General features: G+C 64.9%; 3 protein-coding genes across 4 annotated transcripts; all 3 read left to right on the forward strand.

The window, feature by feature from the left end:
• Positions 1–4,538: 4,538 nt before the first annotated feature.
• On the forward strand, positions 4,539–5,845 carry FIGLA (folliculogenesis specific bHLH transcription factor; the record flags this gene model as incomplete). Its single annotated transcript, XM_082336257.1, has 4 exons — positions 4,539–4,763; positions 5,077–5,229; positions 5,491–5,634; positions 5,825–5,845. 4 exons carry the CDS (start codon positions 4,539–4,541, stop codon positions 5,843–5,845), a joined length of 543 nt encoding a protein of 180 aa, XP_082192383.1.
• Positions 5,846–6,835: 990 nt separating this feature from the next.
• Positions 6,836–16,453, forward strand: ADD2 (adducin 2). 2 transcript variants are annotated; one of them, XM_082336980.1, is made up of 15 exons: positions 6,836–6,854; positions 7,443–7,682; positions 8,150–8,288; positions 8,666–8,817; positions 9,247–9,327; positions 9,414–9,563; positions 9,660–9,803; positions 9,894–9,992; positions 10,478–10,654; positions 10,769–11,026; positions 11,440–11,559; positions 11,677–11,766; positions 11,857–12,013; positions 12,105–12,233; positions 13,199–16,453. In XM_082336980.1, the coding sequence occupies exons 2-15, from the start codon at positions 7,500–7,502 to the stop codon at positions 13,498–13,500; spliced, it is 2,181 nt and encodes a 726-aa protein (XP_082193106.1). In that variant the 5' UTR covers positions 6,836–6,854; positions 7,443–7,499; the 3' UTR covers positions 13,501–16,453. The 2 variants fall into 2 exon arrangements, with proteins under 2 accessions (XP_082193106.1, XP_082193107.1); XM_082336981.1 differs by having other exon boundaries at positions 7,499–7,682.
• Positions 16,454–16,725: 272 nt separating this feature from the next.
• On the forward strand, positions 16,726–19,152 carry SNRNP27 (small nuclear ribonucleoprotein U4/U6.U5 subunit 27). Its single transcript, XM_082337026.1, has 6 exons — positions 16,726–16,831; positions 17,536–17,656; positions 17,823–17,935; positions 18,086–18,165; positions 18,286–18,350; positions 18,703–19,152. Exons 1-6 carry the CDS (start codon positions 16,795–16,797, stop codon positions 18,755–18,757), a joined length of 471 nt encoding a protein of 156 aa, XP_082193152.1. The 5' UTR covers positions 16,726–16,794; the 3' UTR covers positions 18,758–19,152.
• Positions 19,153–19,173: the final 21 nt, after the last annotated feature.

A 19,173-nucleotide genomic window follows, 5' to 3' on the forward strand; every position in this document is an offset into this window, starting at 1 on the left:
AGTCTGGCCTCTAAGCTCAGCACCTTCCCTTTGCAAGGTGCTGCACTGGTTCAGGAGAGCGAGGCAGAGCTGAGCCCCAGCCCTGGCCCCGGCCCCGGCCCTGTCGCTGTCTCCATCCCCATCCCTGTCCCCATCCTCATCTCCCTCGTGGTCCCTGTCCCCATCCTGTCCCCATCCCCATCCTTGTCCCCATCCCATCCCTGTCCCCATCCTGGTCCCTCTCCCTATCCCATCCTAGTCCCTGTCCCCATCCCTGTCTTGGTCCCTGTCCCCTTCTCATCCCCATCCCCATCTCATCCCTGTCCCCATCCTGGTCCCTGTCCCCATCCCCAGGGCACGTGGCCGACAGTGACAGCCCAGGACTAATCCAGACCTGGGCACAGTTGCCGGGGGCCGGCGGCAGCCAGAACCCAACCCCACCGCGCTGGCAGCCGTGCCGGCTGCGATGGCAGCCGTGCCATGAGCCGCTGCCCCCGGCAGCCACCCGCCTCGTGCCGGGGAGGGGGTCAGCAATGCCTTCGGCTGATGGAAACTTCTTTTCTCTCCAAAAATTCCCCTGCACTTGGACAGGGAAAACTCCGGCTGCTCCACGCTGGGATCCTCCCTCCGCTGGCCGCCGGCTTTTACAAAAAGGCTTCTTCAAGCCAGGGAGGACAGAGCCACCTTTGTTCCGTCCCTGCTCCTATTGCTGCCGGCGCGGAGGAAACGTCACCGAGCCCTCGGCGCTGGCGGCTTTACAATCTGCCGCCTGGCACGTCTGCGCCGGGAATCTCCACGGAAGGGAAAATAAAATGAATGGCGAGTGCTGGGTGATGGGAGATGTGCCGGGGAGCAAGTGGGGCTGGGGGCATCGCTGGGGGTCCTGGCAGGTATTTGCTCCCCCCGCCAGTCCCAGCAGGACTTTAATTATTATTTTTATTTAACCAAGCTGCGATTGTTTCATCTCCTGCCGCACTAAAGAAGGGTCGGGTCGATGGGAGCCAAGTGATGCTGAGCCCCATCGCCCAGCCGTTCCCTCCCCGCTCATGCCATCCCTGCCGACAGCCTCGTCACGGTGGGCGCCGGACCCGGCCGATAAACCCCGTTATTGTCCCTCCTGCCTCATGTATAATTCAGCACATGGCGGGGGCAAGACCTGCCCTTTCCCAGCCTGGGACCCCCTAACGTCCTCGGTGGGTGGCCGGGGACCGTCCCCACCTCCCCAACACAGCACCTCCTGCTTTTTATTAAACCTCTTCACAGAGAGGCGATGGAGGAGCGGCCGGCCGGGACGCGGGCAGGATGGCGCTGCCCCGGCCCCCCAGGATGCCCCCCGGGCATCGCACCGGGAACCCGGTCGGCTGCAGCTCCCGCAGCATCAACGCCACGGCTGGGTGCGAAAGCAGCCTCCGGACTTGCCCTCGCAAATACGCCTTCAGATTTCCGGCTCGAACAGCCGGGTGAGCCGGGAAACTTTGGCCGAGACGGAGCTCTGGGCCTCTCGCCGGAGCACGGTGACATTTTGCTAAGATAAGGTGTTCGGGAGATGCACATATTGATATCACCGGCAGCATTGATTGCAGCGGAAGAGATGATTTTCCGGCTTTAATGGTAGGATAAAAGCTTTTAAGGAGGCCTCACCGACCGTATGGTGACCTGCGCTCCCCCATTTCCCACGCCGGCGGCTGCGAGCCCCGTCCCCAGCACTGGGTGGTCCCGATGCCGAGCTGGGCTTGGACCCCCCGCAGGCTCGGGGCCCAGGATCTGCCGATTCGGTGGCAGCCCGATGAGGAGTCCCAGCTGCAAACCGTGCCACGGATTCCCGGGTGCAGCTGCCCGCAGAGCGGCCGTCTCGGGTCGCATTTTACAGCAAGAGGAGGAGGAGGGAGAGGTGGAAATGCCGGCCGCAGCTCCCGCGTCCCACCGTGGCTGGAGGTGATGCCACCGCTCAATAAAGCACCTCAAAGCGTTTTATTAAGGCGCTCCCACCCGCGGCCGGGACCCGGCCAGCAGCCCATCGCGGGCGCTCACGGGCAGCACGGAGCCGGCATGAGGCCGGCGGCTCCGGCAGGGACCGGCCGCCTCCGAGACGTTGGGGGCCGTGCCAAGGAAGATCAGACTTCATCGCATGTCAGCAGCTGTCCCGCGCCAGGATCCGGCCACGCCGCAGCCCTGGCACCAACCCTCTTCCCTGACCTCCCCAGCACCGACCCGGCTGCAGGAATTAGAAACTGCCGGGTAATTTTTCCAGCCTCATGATAACGACAAATGTCAGATCCCAATGGAGCGTCGGCGTTGCTGGCTGATGGGGCGAAGCCAACGGGATGGAGCCACCCAGCTTCCAGGAACATCCCGGGGATGGCAGCCGGTGCCGGGGCTCTGGGACCCGAGCCCGGCTCTTGCTCCAGTCACGCTCAGAGCAGGGAAAATGAAAGTGCTAACTGGGAACGTTTTAGCCTGAAAGGATGGAAAACAGCCTCAGCCCGAAGCGTTCCCGATAGGCAAACCACCTGCAGGCTGCTGGGATGCTGTTTTCCGGGAATTCAGCCCTGGATGCTTCCCAAGCTGCCATCCCTGCCTGGAGCTGCGCAGAGGAGCTTGGCCTGCAGCAACGCAGGCTGCAGCCCCGGGGTGGGGGGGACCGGGGAGAGCCTCCCAAAACTCAGAAACCCTGGGGATGCCCTGAGCCCAGCTTGGGGTGACTCCAGCCGTTATCCGAACCCGCCGGAGAGGCTTCGCTGCTGGAGGAGCTCTGCCCTCTCCCCCCGGCTTTTCCCTTCTGCTTTCATCTGGCTCGTGCCGACTCCGTGAGGCTGCTGCCGGTGTTAGGGGACTGTGTCCAGGCTGGCAGGAGCAGAAAAGGGCGGGGGGGGAGAAAATAAACTCCCGCCTGGCTTTGCAGCTTCCTCATCCATGGCAGATGCTCCCCTGCACTTGCTGCAAGCAGGGGCTGATAACCCTGGTCCCTAATAACCGCGACCCTTAATAACCCTGACCCCTAATAACCACGACCCTTAATAACCCTGACCCCTAATAACCCTGGTCCCTAATAACCCTGACCCCTAATAATCCTGGTCCCTAATAACTGCGACCCCTAATAACCCTGACCCCTAATAACCCTGACCCCCAATAATTTTGCCCCCCAGGTCTGCTCGCTTCCCATCGGAGCGAGACTCCTGCAAATCCTATTTGCACCAGTAACCCCCAAACCCCTCCGTCGCCCACCCCTGCGCAGCGCCCCCCACTTCCCCTTTTTCCCTCGATTTTTAATCCACAAAACATCCAAACCGAGACAATTTTCCCAGCTATAAAACAAGGGCAAAGGAGCAAACCCCGGCTGCCAGGGGATTTCGCAGCCCTCATTCCCCGTCGGATGCTTCCACCTTCGAATAAAAGCGAGCAGGCGTGCACAGACCTTTTTCGGGGTGACTTTCAACCCACCCGCCCTCGGATTAATTTGTAAGATCTGCTCCCCCTCCGATCAGGACAGTAATAACGTGATTATCCAGATCCGGCTGCAGGATAGGGAAGCTCATTACGGAGCATTAAAGAGGGGAAAATTGGGATTTCTGAGGTTCTGTTAAAAGCTCATTTGCCTTCCAGGAATCTCTGGGGCTTGTTTCGGGGCTCATTTGGGGGTTTCTTTGCAATTTGCCCCTCTGGCCTCGCTCTCCCTCCGGGCAAGGAGCAAAATGGCAGGACCCCTGTGCAGCCCAGGAATGGTTTGCAGCCCCCCCAGGTGCTTTCAGGTTTGGGGAAACTGAGGCACGGTGGCCACGGCCCTGCACGGGGGAACAGGTCCGTCCCCCCCGCACCCTGCGGGCACCCGCTGCCCACCGGCAGCCCCCAAAGCACCCAGGAAAAGCGGGGCGAGCTGCCTCGGGGGGCTTTTCCCCCAAAAATGCCAGAGGGGAGCGTGCAGGGAGGGTGGGCGGCGTTTCGGGAGGGGGGAAACCATCCCGGGGATGGGACTGGGATGAGGTTCCCCCCGCTGAATAACCCAGGGTGACGAGGCGGCCGCCAGCCTCGGGTTTTGGTGGGCAAAAGGAGAATTTTCCCCTTTTTTCCGGCCGCGCTGAGGTTGCCAGCATTGCAGGGACTAACACTGCCATCTACCGAAACGGCCCTCGCCGTTATTAAACCCTTCCCGGTTTTATTTTCCCCACCCAAAAGAGCTTCCCACGTTCTCAGGGACGCACGAAGCCTCCTAAAGCCCTGTTTCTCCCCGCGGGGCAATGCCGGCTGCCCATCCCCAGGGCGTCAGGCCTTGTCCCCCACGAGGGTCCCCCTTGTGCTCCCGGGGATGGTTTCGGATCCCTTTTTGGGTCAAGGCTTTGTGGCCACCAGCTTTGGGGGCTCAGCTGCTGAGCGGGGAAACTGAGGCACGGCCCGAGCGCCCTCCCACCCCGGCACCCGCCCCGCTCGTTAGGCCGCGGGGCCCCACCTGCAGCTCGTTGGGCTCCCAGGGTATTTAAGGGCATTTTTAAGTGCTTTCCTTCTTTCTGGGAGGCAGCACAGCGGGGTGAGGCTGGGGTGCAGGATTTGTCCCTTCCCCAGGTATGGGAGAGGCCAGCGGAGCTGGGGGGCGGCCGGCGGGGGTCCTGCTGCCCACCCCAGCGCCCGAGGTGCTGGAGAGGGTGCTGAGCCAGCGCTACGGCCCCCTGCCCCGCGCCGCCGCCATCGCCCGGCTGCGCAAGCAGCCGGCCGGGGGCTACCAACCGGCTGGGGACCTGGCGGAGATGCTGGAGCGACGGCAGGCAGCCAACGCCAAGGAGCGCGAGAGGGTGAGGGGACCCCCAAAAACCCCTCCGCGGCCCCCCAGAAACCAGCTCCCACGGAGCTGGCTGCAAATCCCAGGGGCTGCAAGCCACGTCCCATCACAGTGGCACCCAGGGCCACCCCAGGGCTGCTCTAGTTGGGGGCATGCAGCAGCGTCGCCCCGAGGTCGCTTTGCGGCAGGTTACGGGGGGGTTGCCTTGCCCTCTGCGTTTGGGGGCCCCCCTTTAATCCCGGGAGGGCCTGGTTTAATCCTGGGGGGCCCCGCTTAACCCCGGGGTCCCCCCGTGGGGTATAACTCGGTTTACTTCCTCCTGGCAGATTAAAAACCTGAACAGCGGCTTCTCGAAGCTGAAGACCATCGTGCCCCTCATCCCCCGCGACCGCAAGCCCAGCAAAGTCGACACCCTGAAAGCCGCCGCCGAGTACATCCGCCTGCTCCGCCTGGTTCTGGAAGAAACGGGGGGCTTCGAGGTACGGGGGGCTCACCCCAAAACAGAGACCCGGTATCCAAGGATGCGTGAGGGTCTGGGGGGGCCTGACAGGGATTTTCTTGCTTGCTGTTTTTCAGGTTGCACTGCATTTTAAACCTAAAAATTAAAAATAAGTTGAATTGTTATCCCGGGGGGGGGGTGTTTCTCAGCTGCAGATCGGAGCAGAAGGATGGGGGGGGGGGAAACACCTCAATTTCTGTGGTTTTTTAATTCCCCTTTGCCTTTTCTCCCCCTTTCCCAGCGGCAGGACCCCGATGCTGAGCAGGAGCTGGGTGGCAGCGGGCAGGGGGGCCCCGGGACCTGGCCTGGCAGGGCCCCCCCGTGCCCGTGGGGTCCCCCCGTCCTGCCCCCCTGCCCGGGGCCGCCGCAGGAGAGCGGGGGGCCGGTGAGTCGGGGGCAGCCCCCGCCGAGGGCGACGGGGGGCAGGGGATGGGGGCACCCACGGGCCTTGCACCCGTGGGCTCGGGGCTTTGGGGAGTTTATACCGACATAAACCGGGGATGCTTCAAATCAGCTTTTACCCCCCAAAATATTCCAAAGGAGCAACAAATCTTTTTTTTTTTTCTTTTTTTAAGGTTTTTCCCGCCAGTCCCTGAAGAGCCGGGGCGCCCGGCGGAGACCCGCGGGGGACCCTGCCTGCCGGCCACGTTCAAGGCCCAAGCGCTGATTTTTGGGGCCGCGCTTCCCCCCGCCCGTCCCCCGCGGGGGCCGCCCCCCCCGGCGCGGCGGGCGGCCGGGGCCGGGCTGCAGCAGCCGCTCGGTGCGAACGCGGCGGTGGGCAACCGGCGCCGCTTTATTCCCGGCGGCCCGCCGCTAGCGAGCCCCTAATAAACGGGGGTTTCGGGGTGCCTGTGTCGCTGGCGCGGGGTCCCCCTCCCCGCCGCGCTAAGGGGGTGCGGGGGGGCCGGGGGTCCCCGGGGGCGGGGCGGGGCCGGGCGGCGCGCGGCGGCAGGGGGAGCTGGGCCTGCGCGGGGGGGCCTTTGTCGGGATGCTCGGAGGAGGAGGAGGAGGAGGTGGGTGATGGCAGCATCCTCCGGCCGCGGCAGCCGCCGCCCGGGGAGGGTTGGGGGGCTGGGGGGGACCAGCGCGGTGACCCCCCCCCCCCCAATTTTCCTTTTGTCTCATCCCCCGCGCTGGCTGCATGCGGCTATGGGGGGGCTGCGGCGCATCGCCCCCCATCCCGGCCTTCATCCTCCGTGGGCGGTGGGTACCCCACCCCCCCATCGATCCCCATCCGCGGGGGGGGTGCAATGCTGCAGCTCCCCCCCAAAAATCCCTTTTTTTTTTTTTTTTTTTTTTCCCACCCTCATCCGCCATCCCTGCGGCTGCCGCAGCGGCGCTGGGTGCGGCGAGGGCGGAGGCGGCCGGGGATGCTGGGGGGGGGGTGCAGCCCGGGGGTGCCCCCCACCCGGGCACCGAGTGATGGGGGGGACCCTTAGAGACCCCTCTGCTCTCCCTCCTTCTCCCTGGGGGGGAAAATCCCGCTGGGATGCTCAGGACCTCGCCGCCGCCTGACGTTCGCCCTCCGGTGTGGGCCGGGGGCCGCCGTGGGACCCCCCCGGGAATTTTAGCCTGGGAAAGGCTCCCTGCTTCCCTCTGACCCAGGTGGGTCCCGGGGCAGCGAAGCGGGGGGGACGTGGGGGGGGGGGGGGGTTTGCACGGGTGAAAGCACCGAGCGATGTTGGGGGGGCTCTGTTGGGGGGTGCCCCCCGGGATTTAGGGGAGCAGTTCGGGTTTGAGCAACCGCCTCCTGCTTATGTGCCCCCCCCCATTTTGGGGGTCCCTTTGCAGCAGCACCCCCAAAACACCTCACTGAAGATGCTGTCAGCTGGGGGGGGGGGGGGGGGCAGCGCCGGTGTTTTGGGGTTCTGCAGTGGCCGGGATTGGCCCCCAAAACGTGCGGCGGCACCGCGGCGTCAACCCCTCGATGGCGCACGGCCCCGGTTCGGAGCCGCCCCAAAGGCGGGGGTCGTCGATGCCGCTGCCATCGGTGCAGCGAGCTGCCCGGTCTCAGCTGCTGGGGGGGCCGGCGCCCGGGCGGCGCAGGCAGCGGGGACAGGGCCCCCCCAGCGTGCCCTGCCTGCCGACTCGCCGCAGGATGGGCCGCACCTCCGGGCAGGGCGGGGGCCGGCCGCGGCTTATCTACGGGGCGCAGCTGGGGGATATTTTTGGTGACTTCTTCACAATCTGGAGGCGATAAGGGTAGCGGCGACCGACACTGTCTGTCCGTCCATCCGTCCGACCGGTAGGATGAGCACGGCCGCCAGCCCGGAGCCCCTGCCCTCGCCCCCCGTCCCCGGGCCCCGTTACTCGGAGCGCTCGGCCGAGGATGACCCCGAGTACCTGCGGGCACGGAACATGGCGGCCGACCTGCGGCAGGACTTCAACATGATGGAGCAGAAGAAGCGGGTCACCATGATCCTCCAGAGCCCGGTGAGGGGCCCCGTCCCGCCTGTCCCCAGCCCCATCCCTCCCGCCCCAACCCCATCATTGCTGTCCCCAAGCCCATCTTTCCTGTCCCCAACCCCACCCCTCCTGCCCCAACGCAAATGCCACCACGTCTTGGCTTGGGGCATGTCCCCACTTGGCTGGTGGTGCCACCATCACCATTGTGCCACCAAGCTGGCCACGTCACTGCCACTGAGCCCCTGGTGCTGCTACCAGTGAGTTGCCAGTGCCACCACCGCCACCGTGCCACCAAGCTGGTGGTGGTGCTGCCACCAAGCTGGTGGTGCCATCATCACCGTGCCACCAAGCCATTGGTGCCACTTCCACCAAACTGGTGATGCTGCCACCACTGATCCGGTGGTGGCCCCACCCCGGTGCCACCGCATGGTCCCTGTTGGGTCACTGCGTCCCCTCCCCGGGGAGGTGACGCCGGCGGGGCCGGGGTGCCGCAGTCTTTCAGGGAGGAGCTGGAGAGCCTCATCCAGGAGCAGATGAAGAAGGGGAACAACTCGTCCCACATCTGGGCCCTGCGGCAGATCGCCGACTTCATGGCCACCACGTCCCCCGCTGTCCTCCCCACCTCCCCCATGGGTATGGCCACGCCCACCAGGGGCTTTTTGGGGGGGAAACAGAACGGTTTGGTCAAATTCTTCAGGGTTTTTCTTAATTTATGGGGTTGTAGGTGAGAAAACATCCCGCAGGGCTCCCTTTTTCCTTTTATTCTTAGTAGAAAAGGGCAAGGGGGCAGGGAGGGGATTGGGGACACAGGGACAGAGGAGGGGGTCACTGCAGACCCTAACCAGCCGATCCCAAAACCTTGGTGGCCACCAAACCTTGGGTGCCACCAAACCCAGCCCCATAACCCTCCGCTCCCCTCGCCCCGGGGAAGCACCCGAGATTGGGGGGGGTTCCAACGTGGTCCCTCACCCCATCTGCCGCTCACCGGCGGCGGGGTGGCCCGTCCCCAGGGCTGGCGGCCGTCACCCCCATCAACGACCTGCACGGCCCCGAGGTGCCGGCGCTGGCCAAGGGCGAGCGGCTGATGCGCTGCAAGGTGGGCAGCATCCACCGCCTGCTCGACCTCTACGGCTGGGCGCAGCTGGGGCACGCCGCCGTCACCGTGAGCACCCGGCGCCCGCGGGGGGCTTGGGGGGTTTTGGGGGGTGAGGGTTTTTGGGAGGGTTTGGGGGGGGTTGGGGGGTTTTTGGGGGTGTTGGGGGGGAGTGGGAGGGTTGGGAGGGGTTTTGGGGGGGTTTTGAGGGAGTTTGGGGGGGCAGAGGTTTTGGGGTCTTTGGGGCTTCTTTGGGGGAAGTTGGTTTTTTGGGCAGTTCGGGGTTTTGGTTTTTTTGGGGGGAGGTTGGGGGGGTTCTTTGGGGGAGTTGGGTTTTCTGGAGGGGTTGAGGGTTTTGGGGGGATTTGGGGGCGGTTGGGTTTTTTTGGGGGGGGGGAGCTGTTTTTTTTCGGGGGGGGGGAGGCGTTAAGTTTTAGGGAGGGGGGGATTGGGTTTTTTTAATGCATTTATACCTATATGGGCTTTCTCCCGGCGCAGCTGCGGGTGAGCAAGGAGCAGGAGCACTTCTTGGTGGCCCCGCAGGGGCTGGCATGCAGCGAGGTGACAGCGGCCAGCCTGGTGAGCGTGCCTGTCCCCTGTGCCCCCCATCCCCGCCCCCCGGAGGAGGAACCGGCCGCCTCTGAGCCCCCAAATCCCCCCCCCAGATCAAGGTGAACGTGCTGGGGGCCGTGGTGGAGCAGGGCAGCACCGGCTTCGCCCCCGACGCCCGCAGCTTCAGCCTCCACGCTGCCATCTACGCCGCCCGCCCCGACGCCCGCTGCATCGTCCGCCTGCACACGCCGGCCACCGCCGCAGTAAGATATTGGGGCGGGGGGGATATTTGGGGAGGGGGAGGAAGGGAGGGGGTTGTCGCCCTGCCTGCCCTGCCCGCCCTGCCCGCTCCACCGCAGGTGTCGGCCATGCGCTGCGGCGTGCTGCCCATCTCCCGCGCCGCCCTGCTGCTGGGTGACGTCGCCTACTTCGACTTCCGCGGGGAGGTGGAGGACGAAGCCGATCGAGTCGAGCTCCAAAAATCCCTCGGCCCCACCTGCAAGGTGAGGGGACGGGGTGGGGACGAGGGCCGCCGTGCCGTCCCTGTCCCCTCCTCCTTGTCCCGCTGACCCTCCCCGTGCTCGGCGCTGCAGATCCTGGTGCTGCGCAACCACGGGGTGCTGGCGCTGGGCGACACCGCCGAGGAGGCTTTCTACAGCATCTTCCACCTGCAGGCGGCCTGCGAGATCCAGGTGAGCGCCCGGCCCACGCCAGGGTGTGCGCTGAGATGCGTACGGTCTCAGCTCCCAGCGCGGTGCCCCCGGGAATAAGCACCAAGCTGTGCACGGTCTCTGCTGCCAGCACGGTGCCCTGGGAGCCTGCACTGAGCTGTGCCAGGTCTCTGAGGCCAGCACATTGCTTCAAGACCATGCACTGAGCTGTGCTGGGTCTCTGCAGCCAGCACAGTGCCCTGGGACCATGCACTGAGCTGTGCCGGGTCTCTGCAGCCAGCACAGTGCCCTGGGACCATGCACTGAGCTGTGCCGGGTCTCTGCAGCCAGCACAGTGCCCTGGGACCATGCACTGAGCTGTGCCGGGTCTCTGCAGCCAGCACAGTGTCCCGGGACGGGACAGGCCAGCGCAGCCCTGCAGCCACGGGGGCCGTGGGCAGGTCTGGGACTGCCCCGCTGCTCCCCGTCCGGCTGCCTCAGCTGCGTCTCCCCGGACTCGGCCGTAGGTGTCGGCGCTGGCGAGCGCGGGCGGCGTGGAGAACCTGATCGTGCTGGAGCGCGCCAAGCACCGGCCGCACGAGGTGGGCTCCGTGCGCTGGGCCGGCAGCACCTTCGGGCCCATGCAGAAGAGCCGCCTGGGCGAGCACGAGTTTGAAGCCCTGATGAGGATGCTGGACAACCTGGTGAGCATCGGCCGGCACCGAAGCGCGGCGAGCTGCCCCAAACCGCACAAAAATATCTTTTTTTTTTTTTTTATCCCTATATTGTTCATGACCGAGCGCCCTCTGCCTTTCCAGGGTTACCGCACGGGCTACACCTACCGCTACCCCTTCGTGCAGGAGAAGAGCAAGCCCAAAAGCGACGTGCTGATCCCTGCCACGGTGACGGCCTTCGTCTTCGAGGAGGAGGCCGCCCCCGTCCCCGCGCTGCGGCAGCACGCCCAGAAGCAACAGAAGGAGAAGACGCGGTGGCTCAACACCCCCAACACCTACATGAGGGTCAACGTGGCCGAGGAGCAGCAGGGCAGCGCCGGCAGCCAGAAGACGAAGACGACGGTGCGGGGCTGCTGCGGCATCCCGGGGGCGCTGGGTTAACCTGGGGAAGGGGCTGGCTCGGGAACGGCACCAGCTGGATGGGGGGGGGATTTTTGGGTACTAAAAAAAAAGGCAGATGGGGGATGCTTGGGATGTTATCGATCCCACCAAAATCTGGTGTGCAGAAACAGCCAGGGACCCTCCAGAAGCGAGAGAGATGCTTCATTCGGTGCCTTTATTTAATGCAAGCTTTCCTTTCCTCCTCTATTCCCCCCACCTCGTAATAATATTTACTTTAAAATCCCACCTCCCCAGCCTGGGGGGCTGAGCACCACAGGTTTCATCGGGGTCCCCCCTCTATGCGAGATGCATTTATTGGGGTCTCCTATCTCCTTGATGCGTATTTATTGGGGTTTCATGTCTGCAACACGCAGTGGCTGAAAGCGGATGAGGTGGAAAAAGGCAGCAGCGGGACCCCCATCCGAATCGAGAACCCCAACCAGTTCGTGCCCCTCTACACGGACCCGCAGGAGGTGCTGGAGATGAGGAACAAGGTACGGTCCCGTCCCGAAAGCCCCAGAGGCTTTCAGACGCGGGCGCAGGGGTGGTGGCAGACCCCAGGGTGGCGGGGGAGGCTTTTTCCCCGTCCTCGCTCTGCATCTCGCCTGCAGATCCGGGAGCAAAACCGCCAGGACGTGAAGTCGGCCGGGCCCCAGTCGCAGCTGCTGGCCAGCGTGATCGCCGAGACCAGCCGCAGCCCCGTACGTCCCCCCGGAGCCCCCAGCCCTTCCCCGGCTCCCCGGCATCCCGCCGCTCGGGGGGGTGACGCCGCTCCGGGGGGGGTGTTTCAGTCCACAGAGAGCCATTTGGGGGATGCGGAGGCCAAAGAGGCGTCCCGGGAGGAGGCACCCCCCGAGCCGGAGCCCCCGAACCCCTTCAGCCAGCTCACCGACCAGGAGCTGGAGGAGTACAAGCAGGAGGTGGAGAGGAAAAAGCTGGGCCTGCAGGGTAGGAGGGGTACGGGGGAGCCCTGATCCCAAATCCCCTTCGGGGCCGGCACCCGGTGGACCTCGGGGTCAGCACGTCTCTCCGCTGGCAGGCGAGAAGGACGCCGCGGCAGAGGAGAGCCAGGCTCCCCCCGCCAAATCACCCCCCACCTCCCCGCCGCAGAGCCCGGCCGCAGCGCCGGCAGAGAGCCCGGCCCCGACGCCTGCGGAGCCCTCGGAGGGTGAGTGGGCTGGCGAGCGGAGACGAGGAGCGGGTCTCCAGCGAGGGGATGAGGGTGGCTGTAGCCAAACCCCACTGAAACACAGATAAACGTCACCCCCGGGTCCCTCTGCCTTTCCTGGGGGGGTGCCCGCTCCGGTGGGGCTGATGGGGATTCACAGCGCAAAGGCACCCAAGCCACCGCTTGCCTTAAACCTCACGGCGGGAGGACGCGAGCAACACGTGGCGGCTTTGCGGGGCAGCAGGGGACGCCTCCGTCCCCCTCCCAGCGCGACGCCGGATGCGATATTCCCGTTAACATATTCCCCCAAGTGTAAATTTGTCATCTACGAGCGGCGGTGGGTCTCAGGGCACGGGAGAGGGCGCGGGAGCGCGGGGCTTCTCGCTTTCTCATCGTGTCTCATGGTGTCTGTCTGTCTCCACAACGTCTTCCTTTCTCTTTCCTCCACGCGTGGCTTTCACCCAAGGAGTTACCTCTGAATACTTGTCACCGTAGTAAGTACGGAGAGGCCGTCCTCGAGCCTCGCTGCGGGAGGAGGGACGCGGGCGACCGCGCTCCCCGCTAGCTCGGGGTGACCGTGCTCTCCGTGGCCCGCTTCAGACGCGCTCCCGCGGGGAGCGGTGCCCCGCTCGGGGTTTTGCAGAAGGAAATGCCTTGGGTTGCCTCGTTTTCTTTGCTGCCCGCTTTATTTCCAGCGGCGAGGCCGGGACGGAGCCAGCCGCCCTCCCCACCTGCCTCTTCCCAGCTCTTCATCCCACCGGCGCTTGTCCTGCAGGGAGGGAGGGGGGAAGGCTCAGGAAAGCAGCACCTGCGGCAGGAGGGGATCGCGTCCCAGCGCTCTCCGTCCGCGGGGGCCAAATCCTGCTCCTGCCCAGGTCAAACCGGCGAGCTGAGGGGGGTTTAAACCTCCTCAGCGCCGGCCACCGCTGCCCCAAGCCTCACCTCTCCCCTTTCCCCTTGCCAAGGTGACAAGAAGGCGGACGGCGGCCAAGCGCCAGCCGATTCCACCGCCGAGAAGGAGCCACCGGCGGTGGTGAATGGGAAGGACGAGGAGCAAAGCACCGAGGAAAGCTTGGGCAAAGGGGGGGACCGGACGACCTCCCCTGCCAACGCCGACCCGGATGCCCCCAAGGAGAAGGAGACGGTGACCAGCAGCCCCGTCTCCCCCGAAGGTTCACCCTCCAAATCACCCTCTAAGAAGAAGAAGAAATTCCGGACCCCGTCTTTCCTGAAAAAAGGCAAAAAGAAGGAAAAGATCGAATCTTGAGTCTCCTCTGAGGCCTCCCGCCGCAGCGGCGGCCGGGCACCTCTCCGGACGGAGGCGCCGAGGTGGAGGGACGGCTCCTGCATCGTGCGTCTGGCCGAGGCGCAGCCGAAAACCCCGGAGGCGAGTTGTTTTCCGGGTGCTCCTGGCACGAGGCACTTCGTCCACTGTCACCCGCTTTTGGAGGCGGTCAACGAGCTTACGAAAGATTGTGGCCCCTGTTTGCCGCTTGGGGAAATACCCGCTGCGATCTCCCTCCTCCCACGAGCTCTCCCTTCTCCCTCCCGGGCACCAGCCCCTTCCCACGCGGGCTGAGGGTTTGTTTTTTCCCCACCCGCCGCTTGCAGAGCCCTCGTGAAATGTGGGGCGCAGCCCGGATCCGCTGGTTTGAGGAAGAAAGGGGTGTTTTGTCGTTTGTTTTTTTTTTTTTTTTTAACCTTCTGTTTCAAGCTCTGCTGGAATGGCACTGGCTTCACCCCCAGGTAAAATTGTCTGCCGCTTCGCCAGGGGAATCGGATCAAGCTGAACGCGGGGGGATTGCTCTTCCCGAAGGAGAGGCCGAGGCAGTGGGCCTGGGAGCCTGTCCTTCCCGGATCGTAATCTTCCTCTCCCCGGGCCGGAGAGCCACTTTCAGTTCCCTTCTCCGGGTGCCTCTGTCTCGTGTATTTGCCGTACGAGGAAGAGCAGCAGGATTTCACGCCGCCAGGAAAGCCCCCCTCGCACCGCACGAACCGCACCTGCAAAGGGAGAAGAAAAGAGCCTCCGGGAAGTGTCTGTGTTATTTAAAAACTGAGCAAAACTTCACTCACTAAGTGCTACTTCGGGATGAACACACGCTGCCGATTCACTTCAGTCAGAGGCACTGCCGCTGCCACCCCCATCCCACCGCCACTTCACGGCGACGCCGGCGCACGCAGCCGAGGCTGTGCCGGGTCTCGGGCTCAGCGAGTGCCCGAGGCCGGATCATCGCTTTTCCCCAGCTCTGGACCCCCGAGCACAAGTTTAAATCCTCCTTGGCGTTTCCTTCGCACCCAGCCTCACCTCCCTGCCTCCAGCGCTCCGTATGGCGACACGACCATCATTACGACCTCCCGGCCCTGCCCAAAGGCAAGAAGAAAACCAGCGACGCCGATTTGCCCCGCAGCCGCTCCAACGCTGGTATTTAGGGGATAAAACCACCAGGATCAGCCCCCGTCCTCCCGCGAGCCACAGGGCTTTGCCATCGTCCAGGGCTGCTCGCCCCAAGCCTGCCCGTGGGGACGGGGCTCCCTGCCGCCGCCCAAGTGCCCACCAGGTCCTGTCTGCTGGGGCCGTAGCGGGGAGCCCCAGAACCCCCCCTCCGAGGCCACTGGGTTTCCTCACCCCAATATGGTTTTCCCACGTGCTACCACTGCATTTTCAAAGTTTTCTCTGCTGCGAGGCAGCTCTCGGCTTTTGTTTTCCCCTCTGGAAGAGCAGAAAGCCCGTGGGCCAGGTGGCAACTTCAGGGGCAGCGAGGACATGGGACGGAGTGGGGTGCAGGCAGCTGTGGGTTGAAGGGAGGAGGTTTGTAAACACAGGTTGGTTCTCTTTGCAGGGCTGTGATATGGGGCATGCCAGGCAAATTCTGAATTGCGAAGCAAAACGCCAAAGGTTTTTAAAAATTGCAAAGACACAGACCTGGCAGGTGTCTTGCCAGAGCCCCAGGGCCGACCTGAGCCTGGTTTTTGGGGAGAGTGTTTGCCCTGCCCGCTGTCCGCCCCGAGCTCCCGTGCCGTGGTTAGAGCGCAGCTCCCCATCGTGCTCCTGCAAGGACAGGGGCAGGGGGGGACCCTGGGCTCCTAAATTCGCTATCTGCAAGGGACGGCGCAAACACCGGCCCCGTGCTCTCGCCTGTTCAGCACACAGCCTTTGAGATGCAAACCATAGCTCTGTACCCGTTCCCCGTGGGGTGTTGTTTACTGCCACTGATTTTAAGGCTCTTTGAGGCCATTTTGTCATCTGGCCTGTCCCTCTGCACGGCCCGGGCCAGGGAAGCCCCTGCAGGCGCTGCTGCGTTGCCTCCCCAAGACGGCACGGTCGCTCCCGGGGCGATTACCTGAATTACAACACTGCCGCGCACCCCACCGCCGGAGCGGCCAGCGCTGCCGCGGGGAGGCTGCGGCCCCTTTTTCTCCCAGGGTCTCTCCCCAGGGGCTTTGCGACCCCTTTTCCCTGGGGGCCAGGGGCTTTGCAGAGGAGACGGGGATTTATTTCCACCCCCGTGGAAGCCTGGGGCACATTGGGCGTCTTGTGCAGCATAGGGAAGGGAGAGACACCGGCGTCTTCAGCAGGGAGGAAGGCTCAAATGGCCGCCACCATGACATGGGTGCTCGCCGCTTTGCTAAAGAACAGAGATACGGGATCGCGTCGATGCCGCGGCTCCTCCACCCGCGGGTGCACCCCCGCTCCCCCCAGATGAATTTCCCCCTCTCCCCTGCCAGCGCTTTGCCCTGGCTCGCTGCTTTCTTCTCGCCTTTTTCTTTTTTTTTGGCAGGCTGCCCTGCCCCGAGCACCCCAGGCCGGGCTCTGGGGGTGGGTTTTCTGCGGCGGGGAGGCAGGGCTGCATCCCCGGCTGCGAGGCAAATCGTCGACCCGGTGCCCCGAGAGGTGCCGACTGCTGCCCATCGCCCTCCATATTGACACCCTCAACCGAAAAGAGAGGCCGGATTTCCATCTTCGGCCACAGATACACCGACACAGGAGAGGAGGGCGATGCCGGGGTTTCAACCGGAGCCAGCGCCTGCGTTGCCGCCTGGGGCGGGCGGACGCCGCGGCGAGGACACGGCTGCTGAGCGCCCACCGGCACCAGGCCGAGAGGCGGCCGCCTGCACCGCGGCCGGGCGGGAGCGGGCTGGCGAGGGCAACCGCCGGTGTCTGACAATCGTCGCTGGAAAGCGCTGTGTAACGCCTGTCTGTAAATAAACCCCGTGTTTGGCACCCGCCAGCGCTGTGGGGCTCAGGGGGGCTGGGGGTGCCATGGCCTCCGCCTGGGCCGGGGCCACGGCCTGGGGCTGGGGATCACGGCCTCGCTGCGGGCCTGGGTGGGCGTGTGGGGATCACGGCCTGGCCGAGGCCCCGGGCCCGCACCCGCCGGCTCTGGAAGCGGAGGGGAGGCCGCCGGGGAGGGGGGGTTCAGCCGCCCCGCCGCCTTGGGGACCCCCCCGGACCGTGTTCGCTGCGGAACCAAAGCGCGGCGGCGCCGGTTCCTGGGGGGGAGCCGGAAGTGCGGGGAGCGAGGGGCCGGGCGGCCGGAAGTGCGGGCGCTGAGGGGCGGCCATGGGCCGCAGCCGCTCCCGGTCGCCGCCGCGGCGCGGTGAGGGGGAACGGGGGGCGGGAGCCGGGCGGGCGGCACCGGGAGAGGCCGGGGGTGAGGAGAGAGCCCGGGGGGACCGGACCCGGGGGGACCGGGCTGAGCCGAGGGGCGGATCCGGCCCCGGCGGGCCGGGGCTGCGCTGAGGCGGGGAAGGATCCGGGCTCTAGGCGGGAAGGTGGAGGAGCCAGGCCCGGGGCGGGGAGCCCAGGCCACCGGCCCAGGGGTGGGAGAGGGCCCTGGGACCTGCCCCAGCCCTTGGGCGAGGGGGTGAACCGCCTGCACGGCGCGGGGGGCGGTGGTGAGGCCTCGGTTCTTCACTGGGGGGGAGCAGAGGCTCCCTTCCTCCTCCTCCCCTTCATCCTCTTCATCCTCCTCCTCCTTCTCTTCCTCCTCGTCATCCTTCTCCTGCACACCCGGTCCCGTCCCCCTCCACGCACCTCAGCTTTTTGGGGACCGATCTGCCGACAGGTTGGTCACCCCGCTCCTGGGTGAAGGGCTTTTCCTGCCGCTCTTCCCACGTCTGTGGGTGCTGGTGGGGATCTCTGTGCCCAGCCACAGAGGGATCAGGTGGGAGGGAGTTGTTACGGGGTCTCTGCTGGGAAGCTGTCACAGCGTCGACAGGGTTTTCTTTGAAAAGCGGGCAGCGAAGGGGGAGAGACGTGAGGAGGGGGGAGCTGAACCAAGCGCTGCCATTCTCCGAGCAGAGCGCAGGCGTTCGCGATCCACCTCGCGGGAGAGGGAGAGGAGGCGAAGAGAGCGATCCCGGTCCCGGGACAGGGACAGGAGGAGGAGCCGTTCCCGCTCCCCGCACAGGAGACGATCCAGGTGAGGGGCAGAAACGCCGCCGCCGCGGCAGGGACGAGCTGGAGAGCCTGGGTGAGGCGCAGTTCGGGCGGCACGGGGACGGTGGGAACTCGTTAACGCTGTAAGAACCGTCTGCGGTAACGGCACAGGCGGGAAGCCGCAAACCCGCCTGCGTTTGCAACGTCAGGTCGCCGAGACGGCACCGATCCAGCTCCTCCTCCCCGCCGCGGCTGAAGGAGAGACGGGATGAAGAGAAGAAGGAGATAAAGGACTCCAAAAGCAAAGAGCGTCAGATCACAGGTGGGGGGGGATTTTCCTCCTTAAATACGTCCTGGGTTCCCCGCTTGGGCCAGGACCAGCCCAGCGGACACCCGCGTGCTTATTTAAAATGGTTTTGGCGAACCTCGGCAGCTGCGTTTGTCGAAATCTCTTATTTTGTTGCCTCGGCAGAGGAAGATTTGCAGGGCAAGACGGAAGAGGAAATTGAGATGATGAAAATGATGGGGTTCGCCTCTTTCGACACGACGAAAGTGAGTGCGGATCGGGGAGGTGGAGCCCGCAGCTGCCTCCGGCGGGCTCGGTGGTGTCACCGTCCCCTTTTTGGGGACAAAATGCTGAATTTCAGGACCTTTTTCCTTCATGTCTTTCAGGGGAAGAAGGTGGACGGCGCCGCAAACGCGTACGCCATCAACGTGTCCCAGAAGCGGAAGTACAGGTTTGTGCCCAGCCTTTTTGTCGGATAAAACAAGAATTTCTTTGATGAGATAACGCAGCGCGGAGGAAACTCCGCGGCCGTACGTCAAAGGCGCTGCCTCGGCGCGTGCGGGGGGCGATCCGGCTTCTCGGGCCTTCGGAAAAAGACGAAATTTGGGGTTTTTACTGGCAAACGGTCCAGCCGACGCCTCGGTGGGAGGTTTCCTGCCCCCGTTGGTGCAAATCCCTGGGGAATTCGTTCCCTGCGGCCGCCGAGCGCGGTTTCGGGCCGCCCTCGGGCGTTTTTGTGCAGATTTCTTCCGCGGCGGGGTTTGTCCCCGGCGCTGACGCCGGTCCCTTCCCTCCGGCCGCAGGCAGTACATGAACAGAAAGGGAGGATTCAACAGACCCCTGGATTTCATCGCGTGACGCCGGGCGTGCTCGGGGCAGAACCGCCCGCCCAGAAGGACTCGGCTTCCCAGCGCCGGCGCGGAAACCGGATTTGGGAGGAATGTGGGTTATTCCCGACGAAGCCCGCCGCGCTCGCCCTGCCCCGCCGCCGCAGCGGCTGCGCGCCGCCGTTCCCCGGCGTTGCTGCCTGTTCGTTCCTCGCCACCCCTCGCGGTCCGTTCCTCGCCAGGACTTCCCTGTGCTTTCCCCGCGGGGCTTTGGCGTCGCCCCGCCGCCCCCGGTACAATAAAACCCCCACCGGTTTTGTTTCCTTTTATTTTTATAATTTGGGAATCAAGCAGGGGCGAGGAGGCAGCCGGTTGTTTGCCCGGGGACCTCACCAGAGCGCCTCGGTTCCCGTTTCACGCGAATCCGTAGAAATTCAGATAAATAAA

The sequence above is a fragment of the Platalea leucorodia genome, assembly GCF_965183815.1.
Source record: "Platalea leucorodia genome assembly, chromosome: Z".
Lineage (NCBI taxonomy): Eukaryota > Metazoa > Chordata > Aves > Pelecaniformes > Threskiornithidae > Platalea > Platalea leucorodia.